We start from the raw sequence: 22,584 nt of genomic DNA, 5'->3' as shown, positions 1-22,584 counted from the left end.
ACGGGACGTTTAGAGAAACTAAAACACAATCCATTCGTACTTTTCTTACTTTATACTACGTTATTTATAGTTTGTCACTTTTAAAGTCAACACATTTTCTGCACATGTGGTTTCTACTGCACGGCTGCTTTCATCATCGAGACTTTTGTTTTTCATACAGAATGAATCAGTGGTTTCCAATATTTATGATTTTGAGCTGATGTAAGTTAAACTTAGAGGGAAGCACAAGATCAGGTGAAAGTCCAATATTAAATAAGGATAGGAAATAAAAAAAGTACATAATATGATGATTAATATTACATTTACAGGTTTCTGTAAAAAATACATTTTATTTCAATACATTTAAATTAGAAAAAGGAAAAATTGTATTTCACATAAAACAATAAAAGAAATGAATTTGATGAATTCCCTTTAGCAGCAGAGACGTGTTAATAAGATGAATGTGCGTCGCAGCAGAGGGACAGAGTCCGTCTCTGATGAAAACACATCTGAAGCAGAAATTAAACCATCGGCAGGTTCTGTCTCCGTCACAAATTCAAAAGCAACGTGGAGACGAACAGGCTGAATATGGAGATGTCTTCAATGTGAACGAGCTGGAATGAAAGAAACTGGTGTTTGTGGGTGAACCCGTTATTTTATCTGCAGCACAACGAAACCACTGAACTCAATGTTTCTGACACAACCGATCTCATCTCCACAAGAATCCTTCTGCTTCACATAAACATCCACCACAACAATAAGAGCCTGAACCCCGGCTGTCAGGCTTTTTACTCCGACGGACAGAACTGACGAATCTCATCTGCAAAATATCCAAGGCTGCGACACGAGGGGCAGAATTTAACCGACTGTCTTCAGCCTGACGTCTCCACGGAGGACATGTTTGCAGCCTGGATGTTTCAGTGTTGTGGACGGAGGCTGTGGGACAGCGGCGACAGAAGACTCGACAGAACAAACTATTCTTCACGCCGTCGAGCCGAGCGCACGCTGACAAGTTCTGCAGGATCCCGGTGATGATGAATAAACCCCTGAGTGACAGAGGTGGTACGAGCCAAACTCTCCCTCCCACACCGTCCCCTGAAGGAGTGACATGATGCTGGGGGACGAGCGGTGGCATGTTCTCATTAGCTGGAATACGAGGAGCCGCGAGGAGTCATGAGGAGCCGCGAGGAGCCGCGAGGAGCCACACAGGCCGAGGCTGCAGACGTTGGTGAAGAATCCGCCTCCGTCCGATCGTACGTTTGAAATAAACAACTCATAAAGTCAAAATGATGATTAACACTCAGTGAAGGTTAAAAACACAAACTGTACTTTACCTTGAGCAGAAAGACGTGGGACCACTTTGAATCTGACGTCAAACTGGATCAGAAGAAAAATCCACTTAAAGAAACGACGAGTGTGAAGCTGGACGTCAGGAAACCTGTTAATAAAAACACAGAGGAGGAACATGTATAACATATATATATATAAACATCATACACATGTATAACATGTACATGTCAACCCTTGTTTGAAACAGAGGGTGAACATCTAGAACATATAGAACATCTAGAACATCTAGAACATATAGAACATCTAGAACATCTAGAACATATAGAACATCTAGAACATATAGAACATCTAGAACATCTAGAACAGAGTTTCATCGACGTGTGTGAAATAAAAAGATTAAAACACGTTTTTTTTCCTTTGCATTGATCCAGTGAAGTCGAGACGTTTTTTAAGGCAGATACTTTAGTTTTCTGTTTCGTCGTCATCATCACATTTTAGTCGGACGCACCTGAGGACACAAAAACTGAAGAATCACCTTCTTCTAATTAATTCACTTCAGCACAAACAGGTGGAAGCTTCCATCTGATTTTCCTCAGGATTAAACCGGGAGATAATTCATCAAACGTTCACTTTTACCTGAGCTCTGCCATATTTTATCACCGCGCTTCACGCAAAGTAAAAAAAGAACACAACCTGTAACGTGTGCACGTGACGCGGGACCACACGGCCTCTGTGCACGTGCAGGCTGCGTTCACATGAAGCCGTTTCTCATGAGCAGCAACTCACAGCGACAGTGAATCAATAAAAACACAGATACTGTTCGTCCAACGATATTTAACCAACGTCTCCACGTCGCTGTGCAGAGAAGAGCTGACGTTCCACACACACACTGATGGAGCTGACGTTCCACACACACACTGATGATGTTCCACACACACACTGATGGAGCTGACGTTCCACACACACACTGATGATGTTCCACACACACACTGATGGAGCTGACGATCCACACACACACTGATGGAGATGATGTTCCACACACACACTGATGGAGCTGACGTTCCACACACACACTGATGGAGCTGACGTTCCACACACACACCACACACACACTGATGGAGCTGGTGTTCCACACACACACTGATGGAGCTGACGTTCCACACACACACTGATGGAGCTGACGTTCCACACACACACTGATGGAGCTGGTGTTCCACACACACACTGATGGAGCTGACGTTCCACACACACACTGATGGAGCTGATGTTCCACACACACACTGATGGAGCTGACGATCCACACACACACTGATGGAGCTGACGTTCCACACACACACTGATGGAGCTGACGTTCCACACACACACTGATGGAGCTGACGTTCCACACACACACTGATGGAGCTGATGTTCCACACACACACTGATGGAGCTGACGTGATACGACACGGACTCGATGACTTCAGCTTCTTCTGTCACTTCAAACATCTCTTGTCACAAGACACAGAAAGAAACTTTCATCCTCAGCAGGAATCTGACACGTCCCAAAGAGAAACAGAGCCACCGACGGTAAAACCACAAGTGACTAGAGTTACTACAGTAACTAGAGTAACTACAGTGAGTACAGTATGTACAGTAACTAGAGTAAGTAGAGTAACTACAGTGAGTACAGTATGTACAGTAACTAGAGTAAGTAGAGTAACTACAGTACAGTATGTACATAAACTACACTAACTACAGTAACTAGAGTAAGTACAGTAACTAGAGTGAGTACAGTAAGTACAGTATGTACAGTAACTACACTAACTAGAGTAACTACAGTACAGTAAGTACAGTAAGTACAGTAACTACAGTAGAGTAAGTACAGTAAGTACAGTGAGTACAGTAACTAGAGTGAGTACAGTGAGTACAGTAACTACAGTATGTATAGTGAGTGCAGTGAGTACAGTAAGTACAGTAAGTACAGTAACTACAGTAAGTACAGTGAGTACAGTAAGTACAGTAACTACAGTACAGTAAGTACAGTGAGTAGAGTGAGTACAGTGAGTACAGTACACGATGCAGTATTTAACCTCCCTCAGACACCAACAGATCTCAGGTAAACAGTTTTTAATGGAATGAAGAACAATCAATAAACTATGTTTAAAGTTTTTAAACTTTCTTTATCTGATGTTTTCTAAGATTCTTGTAATTATATTTTTTATTTTGTTTTGGTGACTGTTTCTTTGTTCTCAGGTGTCTCCGTCTCTTTGTCTCTTTGTCTCTTCGTCTCTCCGTCTCTTTGTCTCTTTGTCTCTTCGTCTCAATGAGACTGATTCAGTAAATAAAGGAAATATAAAATATGGATTCGTGGCTCCTGCGTGATCGTCTCCCCTCTGGTCTTAAATGCAGAGTTTTTCTGGAGCTGATGTTTTTAACTGAGTGGACAGAAGAGACGTGAGTCCAGGAGGAATTCACTGAATGTTCTTCTTTTAAATCACTTTTCCAACAGATGGTGTCGGGAGTGAAGTAAAACTATCTGACATTTATGTTTCACGTTATCAGACATTTATTTTTCCATGAAGAGCGTGAGACAGACGTGTGGGACTGTTTGGCCTCGGCGGAGGTTTAACTGGAGATAAAAAAGATTAATTCATGTCACTGCTCAGAATTGTATCTGAGGACAAAAGAGGTTCCTCCATTAGTAAATGAGACCTTATATATCTGTGTGTGAGAGACGCTCTGTGAGAGTAGAGATGTAATTACTGTGTCAGTCACACCAGATAAAAAACGTTCTGGTTCTTCTCAGGTTTAATTAATGTCCCGTCGTTGTTGTGGTGAGTTATCAGAACGCTCCACTGTTTGTTTTCTGTTTTAGAAAGCTCACGATCACAAATCACTGCGAGGCGGCGCGGCGTGTGACAGCCCCGAGAGAACGTTATTCTAGATATGGAACTTTAATAAAAGTAGAAACTTCAGGAGGAGCGACAGAGGAGGGATTCTGCTGCTGACGCACAAACAACTCATATCTATCAGGGACACTTAGAGGAAATATAATATATATATATATGAAAAGAGAATCCTCACAGTTTCATTCTCCTCAGTCTCTCTGTTCAATCTGCAGCTTCTTGTTCAGTTTTTATAAATAACAGAATCCTCAATGTTTTGTCTCATCAGCGCCACGTGAGCATCTGTCACATCTGTTCTAAGAACTTTCAGTTTCTCCACCAACAGATTCTTTCAGACGGAGAGAAACTAAAGAGAGCAGCAGTTCTCCTTCAGGGTTAGTTACTAAATTCATATCTATCATGACTTCACTCTTGAGATCTCTTGTTCTTCACCGTGGCCCCGACCCTCTGAGCTGGAGTTCATTCTTTCTCATAAGTTGTTCTGTGCTTGAGTATTTTTACAGATTACTGATGTCGGTAAAGGTCACGTCGTCATGAAAGAGCGGCAGCAGAGAGGGAGCTGGTGATGTGATGCACCACCCGGTGACCACGACAGGTGCATGCTGGGATTAACGCTTCACGAAGCCGTGCTTTACTATTACTACTACAAAGGGTTTGAAAAGGACAAACTCGCCGCACAGTGATTAGTGAGTGATCCAGACACACACACATGACACACGTTTCGATCAGGGAGGAGCGTCAGAGAACGTCCAGAGCGACTGACTCAGACATTCTCAGCCTCTCCAGAAGATTTGAGATTATCTGGAGCTGACACACGTGAGGCCGAATCTAGAACAGAGACTTTGTGCAGCTCAGGGTCCACTGAGCGAATCCTGTTGTCACCTGGCAACACACGAGTTTATACACCTCCACCTGATGCTGCTGTAATTATTCTGTTCCCACTTCTACAGAAGCCAGTTGATGTATGTCTCTTTACACTGTTGCACACAGTCGATGGACGCCTGCTGTGACTTTCAAACATCAATCCTCAGCTGTATGAGCGGGCGAGAGTGGACTTCTTCTCACCAGGGAACATCTGAGTAACTGTCTCTGTGCTGCTTCTACGGTTTTAACTGTTTTTAAAATGTTCCATTTTTATTTCCGTCTAGTTTTATTATTATAATTTTACTTCTACTTGAGTGTCATGTATTTTAAGCAGCGGTAAAATTAGACGTTGTTCGATGTCACCACGTCACTTTAACTTGAATTTACCTGAATCTTGTTTTTATGTTGTTATCGACAGAAGATTCATGAAAACGATATTAAATCTGTAAAAGATGAAGCAGATCTTTCTGATAATTAAACTCTGACTCTTGTTTCTTTTGTTTTGTTTTTTAACCTTTCAGTGAACATGATGAACATTTTGTCTGGTGCTCTTTTATTCAGATGTTCACAAGTGGAAACCATCTAATAATCACGATAATGATCCACCTCATGTGAAAAAATGACATTTCTGAAATTGCTTTGCGGAGCCGTCTCGTCTCTGCCTCCGACATGTTCACTCAGCTGCGTTGGCCACAAGTGAACTCACAGTGAGTCACTCAAGCTGCAACAAATTAATCAAAGGAATCAAAGCCAAACACTTTGTGGTGGAATATTAAAGTCTCGTTGTTGCTGTAACTGTTTATACAAATTATTATTTTATTTCAATGAGAAAAAGTCTCAGAAATCCGGTCGGTTGTGAAAGAGGCGTGAGTTCCTCCTGTAACAGAACCGGCCCCACGGGACAAAATCTACTTTCTATTAACAAAATGAAACGCCGACAACACAAGAGGCAACGTTTTCTTATCGTGTGACGCCCATGAAACCTGAGCACATCGTGAAAATGACTTTTCCCAAAAATCCACTCGTGCCCCGGCCGAGTCCTCACAACTCATCTGCTTCACACACACGGTGGAGAAAAGCCGTCGTGGTGAGAAGTTTCAAAATCAATCAAACCAGGATTTACTCTAACGTACGAAGACAAAGTGAACTGACGTAATTTCCACTATCTACGATATTCACACGTGATCGGTCAGATCGCACATCGTCACCGGATCAGATGGAAAATACCGACGGCTCCGTCTGATTGAAAGATAATTTGCTAACGTCACGCAGCTTGTTTTAATGACAGTGAAGTTTTTATTAAACTTAAAGTTTGTGAAGCTCCTCGTGTTTCTCCGCTCTTTGTGCCTCACGCCGGCTCTAGAGAAGCAGAAACGAGTGTAATGAAGAAAATAGAGTCGCTGCATGGAGACAGGCCCCAGGTTCATTTACTCGACTCAATACAGACGAACAAACATCGTTCCCTTAAAGCAGCGACTGCACGACACAAAGGAAATATCCATCCCATGGGCTGCTTCCTGTAATGAATGCTAAGCAAAGGTCACTTCCCCCCCACAGTTTAATTAACCACGTCGATCCCAGGTTCATCCTCACACCAGCCACCAACAACTCGCTGATTCGCAACCACAGGAGGAGACGAGGCTCCGGCTTCGCCCGGAGTTTTAATACGAGAGCTTCATTGACCAGAGGACGCTCCCCTGTGGTCGACACTCGGCTGCTCTGTGGTGGAGAGTTACAGCTCTGCTGACACCAGGAAGACACCAGTCGATCTGCTCCGGTCTCCGGGGGACGTTTGCTAATCTGAACTCGGAGCTGAAGGCACAGCAGCGAACAGCTCACTGCAGCTGACGCAGGTGAACGAGTCGGTGCGTCAAACACCGACCAACAAACTGCTCCTCATTTGAAATGAGTAGAGGAGCTGGTCCACAGGAGACGAAGCTCCACAGGAGACGAAGCTCCACAGGAGACGAAGCTCCACAGGAGACGAAGCTCCACAGGAGACGAAGCTCCACAGGAGACGAAGTCACGAAGCTGCTGTGGACAATAGTGTGAGAATGAGCAGTTAAAGGAAATGAAGAGATGAGGGATTATTCTTTTTAACTCTACTGAACTTGTAAAAAATACAGAAACGAGAATCAAAATGAAACTAAGAACAAAATAAATCTCCTTTTTAAAATAAATCCATTTATGCAAACGAATCAAATAAAGGTCTTTGTGTGTGTAAACGTTCAGTAAAGTAAGACATAGAAACGTGTCTCTCCAGCACAGAAAACACTGAATCGTCTTCATCATGACGTCACATTACTTTACAATTACGCCCAACGTTACAGTCTGACACGCCCCCTGACGAAGCCCAGGCCCAACAAAACGTAGAAGAACATGTAAACGTAGACGGACGCCCGCGTGTGACACACGTGTTGCGAGTGTTTAAATAGTTTTAACATCTCCATCTGCAGAGAACCGTCTTAAAGAGACAGGAGCGAAGATCAAGAGTTTGAGACAGAGGCTGACGAGAGGAGCTGCAGCGACGAGCCGTCCCGAGGAACGTGATGTTCTCTGCAGATTAGAGCTGGAAAACATTTCACTGTCCTAACACTAATTAACATTATCAACCCAGATGAACAGAATAAGAATAATCCTTTAAAACACGATTTCCCAACAGACCCGCGGCGTCTCGGAGCGAGGCGGTGACCTTCAGCGGGCAGCCATTATTTTCTTCTAGAGTAATTTCAGTAAGAGCGCAATTTTGATAATCAACGCTGTCGTTAAGTTTTCACTTCAGCTGTACGCGGGCTGACTCATCAGCACTGCAGTCCATGGCTCCAGTTCAGAAACACCAGCAGCTGTTATTATAATGGCGGAGCTGGTGGACTGTGACCCCAGTGACCCCCCCGAGACTCCCTCCCTCCCTCTCTCTCCCTCCCTCTCTCTCTCTCTCTGTCTTTAACAGCTTCGCTCGATTGGCAAAGCACCAATCTGTGAAATCACCCTAATCCGCCCATTCACCCTTCATCTCTGATCAATGGTCACCTATGGGAGCGGGGGAGGCGGGGGAGGCGGGGGCGGCGAGGATGGAGGGAGGGTATTGATGGTCATGGAACCTCGTCAATAAATGGATCACTTTAGTCCCTTCTATCTTTGAGATGTGCTACTTTTCTTGATTAAGACGTTCCTGCATTTGCCTGCACAAGGTTTTTAGATATTAGCTTTTTATTAAACGTGCAATAAGGTTGAAGAACAGAAATCTCCGCTCAGATCAGGAAGCGAGGACGTAATAAAAATAACGAACGCTGCTGCAGAATCTATAATGAGCCCAGTGACTTAAAGGATCAGCCTCTGCAGACATTTCATTATCGTCAACAAATCCCACGAATAAAACAGAAGGTTTCTCAACGATCACATACGAAGTCCAGAATCGGCTCCTGGAGAATCAGGCTGCTGGAGAATCAGGCTGCTGGAGAATCAGGCTCCTGGAGAATCAGGCTCCTGGAGAATCAGGCTCCTGGAGAATCAGGCTCCTGGAGAATCAGGCTCCTGGAGAATCAGGCTGCTGGAGAATCAGGCTGCTGGAGAATCAGGCTCCTGGAGAATCAGGCTCCTGGAGAATCAGGCTCCACAGGGAGAAGAAGTCAGAAAACACCACAGAACAGCAGATCATGTGAACATCATGTGATGCTTCTAACGTCACGGCTCCACAAACATTGAGCCACAATACTCCAGACACGTGCGCCGCCATCTTGTCGCCCACTTTGGAGAAAATTTGGAGGAAATGTAGAAAAATAAAAGATCAAGAAAATCTAAATCATGGAGAAGCACTCGGGCAGTAATGGATTTCTTCGGGGTCAATGCAGAAACAAATATTACGGAGTAAAAAAACGTAATACTGATATATCTTGAGATAAATATATTTTTCAGTGATTCCCAAGATGTCGTTATTAAACCCTTATGATAAGAAATGTAATTTTAATATAAAGGAAGTTAAAGATTTAGAGCTTGAATTGAGAAAACGAATTCATGATTTGCTTATTTTGGGAAATCAAAGTTACAGATGAACACGATATCAACATGTCCGTGGAAGCACCAGCTGATAGACTCTCTCTCTCTCTCTCTCTGGTGTTGATGCTGGGTTCTACCTCCACATGATGAAACGACGGCGTCAGTCCTCCCGCATCACAACGTTGCATCAGCGTTCATCCACAGTAACCTCGGCCGTCTGTTATCTACGACCTTCACTCCTCAGCGTGTTTACAACTTCTGAGCTGAATCAGAAAACTGCTGGCTCACTTTCTTTCTCTGAGGCTTAAACACAAGAGACAAACACAAGCCGGAGATTTAGAGTGAGAGAGAAAAGAATCTATATTTCAAGATTTAACATGAGAGTCTTTTTAGAGGCAGACTGCCCCCCCCCCTCCTTGTCTGTAATGTCTTTGGCTCTCGGGGCCATTTAACTTGAACTTAATGTATAATTAGCCTCAGGAAAACCGGAGCTTGTCTTGTTTTGCAGCTCCCTCTTCGTATCAAGGACAATGAGCTAATAGCGTTTTTAGGAGGAACTCCGTGTGCAGGAGGGAGCTGAGAAAGCATTTGTGCCTCGCAGGACCGCCGGGTCTGATGAGGGCGGTGGGCGAGTCATCCATCATCCATGTAAACATGCTACGCTACAGAAAACAGCAGCATCTCTTAAATAAGAGACAGGTCTCATCTCAAAGACCCCGAGTGTTATATTAGAGACAGGACGTGTCCCTGAACATTCAGGACGTTCTGCAGGATGTTCACTGTGGGCGGAGGAAGACGTGTCCCACAGAGAAGGAAGCTGAAAGGTTTAGAAACTGGAGCAGCGACATTTGTTCACATTAACTCCGGTCAACAACATAAACTGACGGCAGCTCGACATTTAACCACCAATCGAGCCGAGCTCCGTCTGAAAGGCGGCGGCGCTTCAGGATGTATGTTGTCTCAGGGTTTACGTCCCTCTGCTCTCTCTTAATAAAGACGGAGCGCTGGACGATGTGTGAATTATTCTGGAAATAATCCTCCGTGTTATGCTCGTGAGCCTTCGTGCCCTCGATGGAGTTCACTATTCACCGAACCTCAGAAGGTCCCATTGAACCATAACGCTGCCGAACAAAAATGAATTCACCCGCGACGCTTCCCTCGAGCAAACGCCAACTGTGACCATCTTTTCTCCCGCGGCCCGTCGAGTGGATCCCGCTCTGTGTGAGGCCTCATGTGGGAGGAAGATGAAGACGCTCATGGTTTAATCCAATAACACAGTTTAAGTGGACGAGGAGATGTTTTAACTCGAGGATCTGACTCAGGCCCACAGCAGCTAAATGAAGGAGTGTGGTGTGAAGGTCGTGGTGACCAAGGCCGTCTTCAGATGATCTTTGTACTTCTCCTTCAATGTTTCCTTCAATATAATATAATCAACGGCTGCTGGTCTCCTCGTTCCTCTCTCGCTGCAGATTGATGCATTATCTTCCCGTGATGACTCATCGTTCATTCTCTACTAACCAATGAGAGTCTCACTGAACTCATCCAAACATGTGGATTCTGCAGATGTTCTCTCACTGGAAGCTGCTCCACTGCTCTTCATCACAACGAGTCTTCCTCACATTCTATCCTCATATAAAACCTCGTTACAGTTAATTTCTCCATCAAGACCCAACAGTCCATTAAGTCCAATCAAGCTGCACCAATTACACACACTCACAGACAGAAGCTCCGTAAACACGTCTGATTGATTTCATCCACAAGTTATTCTCTGAGAATCTTTCAAAACGTCAAAGAAACACTCGAAAACAACGACAATGAGAAACAGAGAAGAGAGAGATTCTGCTGTTTCCAGACTACACACAGTGGAAGTCTGATCTGAACAACATCAACACAACATCAACACAACAACAGATTTACTACACTAGAAGAAACAGTTTGTAACTTCATGTTTATAAATGAAAACATGTCTGATAGAGATGAAGGAGCAGGAACATGAACTGAAGAGTTACTGATGGAAGAAGATGAGGAGACATGTTGTCTATCAACAAGTCTGGTTGTGATCATGGTCCAGGATCAGGATCATCAGGATCATCAAAATGATCAGGATCATCAGGATCATCATCAGGATCATCATCAGGATCATCATCAGGATCATCATCAGGATCATCATCAGGATCATCAGGATGATCATCAGGATGATCAGGATCAGGATGATCAGGATGATCAGGATCATCAAGATGATCAGGATCAGGATGATCAGGATCATCAGGAGGATCAGGATCAGGAGGATCAGGATCAGGATGATCAGGATCAGGATCATCAGGATCATCAGGAGGATCAGGATCAGGATCATCAGGATTATGATCAGGATCAGGATGATCAGGATCAGGATGATCAGGATGATCAGGATGATCAGGATGATCAGGATCATCAGGATCATCAGGATCATCAGGATCAGGATCAGGAGGATCAGGATCAGGATCATCAGGATCAGGATGATCAGGATCAGGATGATCAGGATCATCAGGATCAGGATGATCAGGATCAGCTGACACCACCAGGATCTCATTTCAACATCTCTTCTTGATGAGCAGTCAGCTCCACTGACTCTCACTCCCTGGCCACTTTATTAGGTACACCTGCACAATCCAAACTAACTGGAAACAACGAGTCTGACGTGAATTCTACTTTGATGAAGTTAATGAATCCTCCGTTTTCGCTGACGCTGTCAGAAGCAGGAGGATTCTTTGTTTACTACTGAGACGTGCGTGGGAGCTGATGTTGTTCTGAACTCGATTATACGTCGATGCGCTGATGAAGACGTTGTGAGAGGTTTTGTTGATGAGAGTTTCTGTCACTTGACCTCTGTACGTTTCCTCCTCTCTGCTGCACCCCCCCACCTGAACGCTCACGTCTGACCCCAGGACCCCCCCCGCTGCGTACAACTTGGGCTGAATGAGCTCACGCGGCGGCTGATGATCTCAACGACCTTCGTTATGTTTTTATATCAGAGCATCGAACTCTGGGGCCGAGACGACTCAACGAGCAACAACAAGAGAAAGTGACCAAACATCTGTTTTTGGTCACGGAGGACATTTGTTGAAGAATCACAGTGAAGAGCCGCTTTGAGCTCGTCTTGTGGAATAATTAGTTACTTTGAACGTTGTTCTCTTTCACGGACTCGGAACAGGAAGTAGAAAGATACTTAACCTGAAGTCTGAACTGCTGCCAACACGCTGATTCCAGTTCAAACACAAATCAACGATGATTAGAAGATTTAATCCCTTTAATAACCGACCTGCTCTCAGTGTGAGCCACGAGTACAAGAATCTCCAGACTGTCCACGTCTCTCGCAGCAGTAATTAATATACAAACTAGTACACGTCCTGCAAATGAAGGAAGGATCAATGTACAATACTGCATAATGAGTACAAGCTGTATAATGACTGCTGGTTACTTTCCCTTTGAATGTTATGTCTGAATGAGGCTGCGGTCGACAGAGCATAAATAGTTGATGTGACCCGAGTCTCACTCACACACTCACACACACACACACACACACACACACACACACACACACACACGGGTTTGTGAATCGTGGGCGTCCCACTTTATGCTTTTCTATCATCATGAATGGGGGGGGGGGGGGGTGGGGGGGTGGGGGGGGGGGGATAACAGAGAGTAATATTTACAATATGTTGTAAAGACTCGTGTGTAACTACGGACTCACAAACACACAATCAGAAGCTGTAACGAGGACACACTCAACTTTTAAGATGTATATTTTTTTCCTTATTTGAATATTTATCTATTTATGATCCGTCTGCACAGAAACAGGTCGTCTGGTCGAGAAGGTCCGGGACGTTTTCAGTCAACAAAACCAAACGTCCCGCTCCCTTCGTCAAGACGACTGGATTCACACACTCACTCTCTCTCTCACTCTCTCACACACACACACACACGACTCGTGTGATTTGTCAGTCAGCCCCTCCCCCACCTTTACATTGATCTGAAGCCTCAGTCTTTGCTGAATAAGCTCGAAGCTTTAAAAAGGTTCAATCAGGATCCTGATCCTGATCCTTTCTGTGCAGAGCTGCATTTGTTCTGGAACTATTTGACTTTGACTGAAAACACTTGTTAAAACTCTTCAGACGCATCACGACCCGACGTGGAGGTCACATTTTATGAATCTAAACATGTTGAGCAGAAACGTAACTGGAGGAAAGTCCAACCAGGAGAACGGAGGAAAACATTCTGCCGTCAATCACCAGACAGATCTGTGTCGTGTGGCTCAGACGACTTCACACGTTCTAATCGTAGAAATCTTTTCTGTGATGAATCATTGGTTTGGAGCTCGTCTGTCTGTCGGCACGTTATCTCAACAACTACTTTCATTCGAGGAGACATGGGATGTTTTCAGCCTCTAGTTTGTCTGAGAGGTTTTTTGTGAAGGCAAAAGTTAAAAAGTTTGTAGCAAAGGTTCAAAAGTTCCTGTGCTGAAGTTCCTCTAACACCTCGTCAGCAGTCCGGACACCACGATGCTCCGTCAGTGCATAATTCACGCTGCTCTGTCTCGCACACACCAAACCGGCTGAAGCAAAGTTCCTCCTGCTCTGGTGAGATCTGTGTCCACATGAAACTGGAAGAACCCAAATATCTCAGGACGAAGAAGAGGAGACGAAGACGTCAACAGACGAGGAGATTCCAGATGTTTTGGTGATGATGTGTGTCCTATCGTCTCCTGCTGCTCTACAGGCTCCTCGTCCTCTCTTCACCGGATCAGGGACAAAGACGCTGCAGCAGGGACACGACCACAGTCCAGCATGTTCACATCAGACTCTGCACACGTGCTGTAAATGTGCAGGAACCACGACACACCTCTTCAGCACACTTGTCCTAGTCTCAAGTTTTATTTTGTCTGGAGAGCCGTCAGAGAAAAAGACTGTAACTCATCATCATCCAGACATTTTTAAACTCTCACATAAAAGTGTGAAATATGGACGGGACATGTAGGACAGAGGTTTATGGTTTTTGTTCTGCTGCTCAGACACAAAGACCCAAGGCTGTTTGACTGGAACACTTTCACAACTGGAAAGAGGAAATTACTCCGAGTACTGATTGTGACACTCAGAGTGTAATTGCTGCAGGCCTCTGGAAACAAGCTTTGTTTTTTAATGGTCAACTGTGTCGGAGCTGCGACTGTGTTGGACAATGCAACAAAAGGTTAGACTCATTTTTTCAGCTGGCAAATTGATGATTAAACATTTGGTTCAAAACTTGGGACGAACACATCGTCTGTGGATTGTGACATAATCAGCAGGAACTTTTCAATTTCCTCAGAACTGATTGTTGAAGTTGAAACATTCAAGTCTTCACCTCGGCTGCAGTTCTTCTCCTGCAGGTGAATGAAACCACGTGAGCCTGGGACATGATGGGACATGATGGGACATGATGATCAGAGACATCACACTGAAGACTCATTTAAACAAATACCTATTGAAGCTCCGGATCATCTCCTGACAATCTCCAGAGCGGCTGTATGTGAGGAAGCTAAACGACCGAGTGAGAGGCTCCATTTTACCAGAGTTCCTCCTGTCAGAGTAAGAACTCTGGATCACGTCCGCATGAGTCCGACAGCAGGAGACTCTGCAGGATTCACCGAGCGAGTGGGCGTGATGCTGAGGTTTCTGACACATGACACATCCACACATGAAGAAGACAAAGAAGAAGATCTCTCCGTCACGTCCTGAATCTGCCTGCTGCTCCAGACCTCAGCTGAACGACTGACAACGTGTTGTGAACACGTCTGGAGAAAGTACACAGCAAATCCTGCGGACAGCTTCTGGAGTTCACGTCTGAAAACGTCTTGAAAACTTTTCCATGTTCTGATATTAAAAGAAAACACGTCCGTGTGAATTTTAATGTAAAATGATGTCAGTGCAGCGATGCAGCTACATGGAGTCTAAACTCCTGGAGCTCTGCCTCCTGCACACGGTGCTGCAGACTCAGTTTGGCCCCTGACGGCGGCGGCGGCTCCCCGGGGCCTATCGACAGACAGTAAGAGGGGTTAAGCCAGGAGCTGCTGGGTAAACTCCCCTGGGTGAGCTGGCACGCACGAGAAGTGATATCAGCACTATTTGTAAAAAGTCACACTCAGCCCCGACGGGGGCGGTCCACTTGTCATTGAGATAAACTGGTTAATAATTGATCGTCACAGAAATGAGGGGGGGGGGGGGTGTTACTTGGTGAGTCCGTCCCGTGATGGAGCGGCGAGAGTTTAGCTCCGGTAGATTGTGGGATTTGTTTAATGAAAGAAACGCTCTGACTGCAGAGTGATGTCGTGTCTCAGCTGCTGCAGGTTTGTGGAGACACGCTGGAGTCTGAGGTCTTCAGAGGACCTGAGACTGAGGACGGAGACACTCTGCAGCTTTGTCTCGTCATCAGTCGGATGATTTAAAATGAGGTTAAAAAGGTTTGGCTGTTTGATGAAGAGCGTTTAGAAGGAGAGGGAACCGAGGTTTTATCCTCACAGCCTGAAGCTGCCGTCAAACTAAAGATTTGATCTGTTGTGAATTTAAAATGTTTAATGTATTAAAGTCAAAACTATTCAACCAGATGAACAAAATACAGAAAATGAACCATCATAATATTTCATTCTCTCCAGATCTGATTGAAGAACGTCTCCTTGTTCACAATGATCGTGATAGAAGGACGTCCACAGCGTCGTGTCTTTTAGTCCACTGGTCTGTAAGTGGACAGACGTCTGTCACATGGACGTGGTTTGGTTTTTAAAAGTCTGACGGCTGCAGAGGTGATTTTTATCCCAGTCTGAGTCGGTAACGTTACAGATGTTGAGACCTGCAGATAAAACTGAAGATACTTTCACGTTTCCATCATTTCCTCACGCTGACAAACATTAATGAACGTCTTCATTTTTACTTTTTACAAAATCCAAATAAGCCAAAAGCTTAAATTCCGTCTTAACTTCATGGGAAACTGATCCTGAACTAAATCTGAGCCTTTACCACCATCAGGGGTTAACGAGCCGTCTCCTTGTTAAACGCACACGTCTCCAGCAGCTCGGAGACCCTCTGAGGATTGTCAGTCATCATTAGTATGTTGTTGCGGCCCTGCTGTTAACTTTAAAGCAAGAGAAAGCACATTTATTTCTGAGGTTCCTTCAGATATTCGCTTTAAGATTCTCGTCAGAGCACATGAAGGTGTTTCCAATGCGCAGCAGCACGCGGCAATCAGCACTTTCCTTCATTAGCAGAACGAAGGTCACCTGGAACACGCTTCAGCAGATTCTGGGCTGAAATAAGGTTCAGACGTGAAGCGAGGGAGGAGGTCTGTGATGTCACACACGAGAAATCATTCATGAAACTGAGAGAGGGCTTCTGATCACATGTGTAAAACAACAGTGACCCTCATCGACCCGCTGCATGTTGGATCCTCCTCAGAGCCACACACACACACACACACACACACACACACACACACACACACACACACACACACACACACACACACACACACAGTTGGTGGAGGAAAGTTTACTTCAGCCTTTGTGAATCATACCAATAATTCTTACATGTGTTGAATCGGGTTCAGGACTAATAATCATGAGTTCACGAGACAAAGCGTCTGATCGATTGATCCATTCGTTACTGAAACATCTTCGATTGCAAGGCATTATGGTCAGGATTACCCAGAAATCCTTTCTTCTATCCTATCCCTTAACCCTGTGTCCTGGGATCAGTGTCATGATGGAGGAGGTCAGATCTTTATCGACGGGACAAAACAGAAGCGAGAGTAGAGGCCGGAGAGAAACTTTTAAAACTCACTCTCTCTCTACGGAGTCTTCTGTTTCTCCCAGAATCCATCACTCTGTGGCAGGAACACCAACTTATAATACGGCGCCCGTCACGGCTTCATCAAAACCAAATATTTATTAGTGACAGATGAGGCTGAGCAGCTCAGTGTCACCGTTTGTTTAGCAGCCGTCACAGTCGGGTCAGTAACTGACCCACAGAGACCGTTGAGTGACAGAAGAAGAAGAAGCATCGCTTCACAATGAGCGAGTGCTGCTGCGCTCTGCTGGACTTGGTATAATCCACTCTAATGCTCTCAGGGTCGTCCATGACGGAGGCTGTCAGAGCTTCCAGCACCTCATCTGAAGAAGAGACCCAGAACCAGCAGCTCTGCTCACGAGCGGGACGCCGACAGGATGAAGGCAGCGGCAGCAGCATCATCAGCAGCAGCAGCAGCAGCAGCAGCAGCAGCAGCAGCAGCATCATCATCATCATCAGCAGCAGCAGCAGCAGCAGCAGCAGCAGCAGCAGCATCATCATCATCATCATCATCATCATCATCAGCAGCAGCTGCAGCAGCATCATCATCATCAGCATCAGCAGCAGCAGCAGCAGCAGCATTAGTCTCTGCGGCTCCGTGTCGTACAGCCATCCTCTTCTATAATTCTGTTCCACTCGTCTCCCGGAGCAGGGTCATTACTTATTACGAGGAACATCATGATTCGGATTGTTTGTCTTCAGGCTCTCGTGTTTAATGAAAGCGGTGGGAGATGCCACCAGGAAATATAAATATATATCCCAGCAATTCCCTGATGTCATCGTTTGAGGCTTTTTTAGAGACTGTGATTCCTGCAGAGTTCACAACTTTTGAAGTTGTGAAACTGCAGAAGGAGCCGATGTTGGAAGTTCATCCACGATCCTGCACGAGTGCTGCTTCCGTGTGTTTGTGCAAAGTTAACGAGGCGTGTTCCCATGTTCACCGCGCTGATCACATTCGTTAACGATGATTTAAAAATCAAGGCAAATGAAAATGTGTTTTTAAATATGTCTCCGTAAATGACAGAGATGAAAAGCTCACATGGATCAGGAGAGTTCACCATCGTATGACGTCATATAATCAGTGACATCATATGACGTCAGAGAATGACATCACGCACAGTTAAACACATCCTGTTGGACTAAAGACATCATCATGACGTCATTACAAAGTCCGAAAATGACACAGCGACAAACAGCTTCAGTGCAGATAAACCAGGAAGGATGAACACAAAGTTCTCTAACTTCTCTCTGCACCAAACCACGTCTGTCGACTTCTTTTTATTTGTTTAAATAAAGTTTCATTACCGAGATCAGAGGCTCAGAAAATGTAAAAAAAAACCTGAACCATGCTTCAACCATCAGTTTCCCACCGACTCCGGATTCAAAGCTCGGCGGTTGAACTCCTGCAGAGGTCACGCAGCGTCTCTGGTTCAGTTTGGGTGAAACACTCATGTGTAACAGTTTGACCCAGTTCACTCTCGTCTGTTCACTAAACACATTTTTGTTTCTGGGACGAGGACGAGTTTTTCCACTTTAAACACGAAACCAAACCAAACATGGGGACGATGGTCGTTCAGGGTCTTTTATGAATTTTTCATGTGAACATCACAAACGTGTGTCACGGCTTCAGAAAATGTATTATTTGGAGGATTTGATGCTTTTTTTTTTTTTACAGCCGACATGATTGTAAAATGAAAATCTGAGTTTACGGACAAAACATCTGAGCCAATTCACCGAGACGCGAATCAACATTCTAACGATGCTGAAAATCACCGGCTGGAGTTTGAACCAGTGACGACGAGTCAGAGCAGCCGAACTGTGAGTTTCCAGACGAGAAGCATGTTGATGTGAAAACTGTCAGAGCTGAAACTAACGGTTATTGATTCATCGCTCAATTATTTTCCTCATTAATCTCAATCGATCGTCTGTTCTTTGAAATCTTGTCAGAACTTTTCTCAAGGTTAAAGCATTTGGATTTGAATTTTAAAAACTGGAGGAACGAGACGTCAGAATGTAAAGAATCAGCTCCGATCATTCAAAGGACGGGGGGGGGGGGTCAATGTACTCAGGTTCAATCACATCTGGATACGAGAGCAGATATAATCAGGGATCCAGATGTTGTATCTCTCTCTCTCTCCACTTGTGTGTCTCAACCTGTGAAACGTCACAGTCCGATCCCCTGGTGCGATCGACACAGTAACTGCCGCTCTGCCTCTGTACCACAGCTGCTGTCTGGTTCCTGTGTAATGTTACTTCTCCATCTGCCCTGAGGAGAACACTCATGATGTTTTGTAATGGTCAGCACCCCCCCCCCCTCCAGGCAGAACCACTTAATGCTCCTTCATGTTGCCTTTGTTCCGGTTGTGTTGTGCCTGCTCTCCTCTCCGTCTTTGTTGCAGGATGAATGAGACGCTCGGAGCCGTTGGCCTTAATGGGTTCTGCCTCTACCTCGGCCTGATGAGCTTTTTGAATTTCATGATGTTTTTCCGTTGTCTCGTCCTGAGAGCGAGAGAACGGAGCTCAAACCTCTGGACCCACTCTCTCCATAATTCATAACCACACACACACACACACACACACACACACACACACACACACACACACACACACACACACACACACACACACACACACACACACACACACTGTCAGCCGGTGGAGCATCATAAATAACAGCCTGGATGATCGTGTCCATTTGTGATGTGATAAAATAAACATATGCACACAAACGAGCAGCGATATCCGACAAACAGAGAGATTAAACTCCGTGATGACGTCCTCCACCTCCTTGAAACAGGAAGCTGCTTCCTCCGAGTTGTTATTTGTTCCATCCGCCTGATGAGAACTCAACGTACGGGACCTCCAACACAACATGCCCTGGAGAGACAGCAGCCGGAGTCAGAACTGATTACACGTATTGATCTGACGGAGCACGGACGTTCCCAGTTGAAAGAGTTCAGCAGACTGGAAACACAGCGGCTGCCCCCGAGGATCATGGTCCGTGCAGACCGACAGTAACTGACCAATTCAGAGTCGAGGGATGAAGACGAAGCTAATGTCAGACGTTCACGGCTTCATTCAGTAAATATGCAATCATACTTATTATAATAATAAATAACAATAATTTGAATAAAAGAATAAAAAGAAAATCTGGAATAATTTAAAATTATAGATTTTCTGAAAAATAAAAATAAAGAGACTTTACATCTTAGTTTTTTATCCTCAGAAGAAAATCACACACACACACACACACACAAAGTGAATATAAATAGTATATTGGGATGAAATGGGAAATGAAAGTCCAGTCTAATGTGCTGGTCGACTGATAAATCGTTCTTCCACATGCATCACTGAATTTCAGGGACAAATAAAAAACGTTTCCCAAGATACAAAAGCCCAGAGCGACAGAGCGTTCCGATATTCCTCTCGTATTCTGAACCAAATCAGGTGTTTAATGGTTTCGTGGAGCGCTGGACTGTTTGTGAGCGTGAGGCGGTCGCTGGCCCGCAGGAACTCTTTTCCTCTGGCGACACACTTCAGTACTCTGCCCCCGACAGCCTGTTATACTTTAAACAGCGATTAGAAATATGTTTACAGTACAGGGATAAATCAGGGGAGTGTGGAGGGAGCGATTATTACGACGTGGCCCACAGAGCGGTCAGACTGTTTTCATCTGGGCTCCAGAGTAAATTCTCAATTAATGACTCCTGTCAGTGCCGCTCACAACGAGCCAGAGCACTGAGTCTACAGCACGAAGGGGCTGAATGGATCCTCTGTCACATCAGATTTAAATCTATTGTCTCTGTCTCACACAAGGTGGAAGTTCAGATTCCTTAAATGTGGCGTGAAGTGTGTTTCACTAACCCGTTTAGCATTTGGAGCATTGATTTGCAAAATCCTGCAAAACTACATGAAAGAGCAGAAGGAAGAAATGAAATGAAACACTCTTCTTCTTCTTCTTCTTCTTCTTCTCACTTCATCCTGAGGTCGTGTGACACTCAGGATTATTCCTTTAAGAGGAGTCACCCTCTCACACAGCTTCACCTCCGAACTCCAGCAAGGAAGTTACGTTTCCCACCTCGTCCACTGGTTTGTTCGGTCCTTATCACTAAAATCTGTAGAATCTCGATCTACCTTTTCATCGGGACTCGTTCTGTTTCCTCCAGAAAATCTCCTGCTGAATTCTCACATGGGCTCATTCAGACAACGTAGAGAGTCGTCACCGGGAGGCCGCAGGAGAAACTCTGGACAATGTCCGCAGCAACTGACTCTGACATTTCACCCTCAACCTCTGGATGATTCCAGGAGATTATCGGTGCAGGACAGGAAGCTGCTTCAGACGGAACATTATTCCAAATGACCTCCAGAGAGGAAGGATCGGACGTTGATATATTAAGAGGCCTGATGTTTGTTGTTTGTGCTGTTGGTCATCGTTGAAGGTTTGAGGTCAGAAAACCTGGACAATAAAAAGCACCTCGCTGAATTTATGCTCCTTGAATTGTGGGTATTCTGTGAATCCACTGATGATGCAACATGAAGAATTAACTTTTCCACCAAAGTTTCTATGTGACGATCAAACCTACGACATTTTTAAAGGACTGGTATTAATGAGTGTGTGGTTTGGTGCAGCTTCACACACACACACACACACACACACACACACACTTCTGGCAACTTAAGGTCCTGACAGGGTTCTTCATCTGAACCACTGACCCTCCTGCACAAACCGCCTCAGCAGCTGCATCATCTTAAAAAGTAAAACACATTTAATTAAAGTAAGAGCTCAGGAGTCGTCTGAGGCTGCATTACTATTATTGCGAGGGCACATTTGTGACAAATGTCTCTGTGACATATTGCACAGCACATTCTCTCCACTGCAGCAGCAGCAGCTCAGTAAACGGAGCCAGATGAGGAAAGAACACAAAACAGAAAATGAATAGCACTTCAGCTCAGCACTTGCCAACACTCTCTCTCTCTCTCTCTCTCTCTCACACTCTCTCACTCTTTATTAGTTTGTCTTTGAGCTTCTTCACATCTGTGAAAAGCAAATACTCTAAATATCCATTTGAACTAACGACTCTAATCTTCACAGAGACATGTCTTGAATCCTCCACTGGACCAAACCAGCAGCTCGGAGTCGTGTGTCTGTAGGACTCCATGTGTCCTGCTCAACATCACCATCTAGTGCACAGTGTGCTCCTCACTGTGGAGAAGACGAGGAGCCTCGGGGGAATCAACAGAGCTACTACAGGGGATGATCATCCTGGCTGCTGTCATGAACATCAAACCCTGGGTGTGCTCCCCGCAGAGTGTGGAGCTCAGACTGGAGCTCCGGACACTTGAGTCCTCAGCACAGAGCTGCAGCTCCTGCAGCCGCTCACTTTGCTCTGTCCTACCACATCCCCTGATTACTGTTAAATTGCGTTCACCCGTCGGCCAAGGTCGACTGCTTCCAGGTCAGATGATCGGAATAAAGAAAAAAGGAGCAGGGGCTTGAAATCTGCACAAATGAGTGTGAATAAAATGAGTAAAAATAAATCCTGCAGTGAAAACGTGTGGTCGAGGATCACGAGCAGAGGTCGTCACTCTGTTCAACCCTCTGAGGCAAATTCTACACGTTTAATTCAACTGATTGAAAATCAGTTTCAAAACAGAATCCTCAGACAGTAAATCAATCACTCATTAGAATCTGCCTCATGAAAACACCACAGCTGAAATCA

General features: G+C 44.9%; 1 protein-coding gene across 11 annotated transcripts in view; it reads right to left on the bottom strand.

Moving 5' to 3' along the window:
* The window catches only part of LOC109645781 (multiple epidermal growth factor-like domains protein 11), an 87,771-nt gene that overhangs the window by 64,585 nt on the left and 602 nt on the right, over positions 1-22,584 (bottom strand). For 5 of the 11 annotated variants that reach the window (XR_011243371.1, XR_011243376.1, XM_069527893.1 and 2 more), the window contains exons 2-3: positions 9,152-9,317; positions 1,314-1,417 (exon numbers count right to left, since the gene is read on the bottom strand). Coding sequence is in view for 3 of the 11 variants with exons in the window: in XM_069527893.1 (XP_069383994.1) it covers positions 1,314-1,417; positions 9,152-9,159 (112 nt within the window). In the remaining 8 variants the exon portion in view is untranslated. Of the gene's footprint in view, positions 1-1,313; positions 1,418-8,422; positions 8,651-9,151; positions 9,318-22,584 lie in introns of those variants that run through there. The other 6 variants (XM_069527913.1, XM_069527901.1, XM_069527931.1 and 3 more) reach the window with 4 other exon arrangements.

Source organism: Paralichthys olivaceus, chromosome 1, assembly GCF_024713975.1.
Source record: "Paralichthys olivaceus isolate ysfri-2021 chromosome 1, ASM2471397v2, whole genome shotgun sequence".
Taxonomy (NCBI): domain Eukaryota; kingdom Metazoa; phylum Chordata; class Actinopteri; order Pleuronectiformes; family Paralichthyidae; genus Paralichthys; species Paralichthys olivaceus.
The sequence above is the reverse complement of the archived record's forward strand: the minus strand, read 5'-3'. Positions and strand labels throughout refer to the sequence as shown.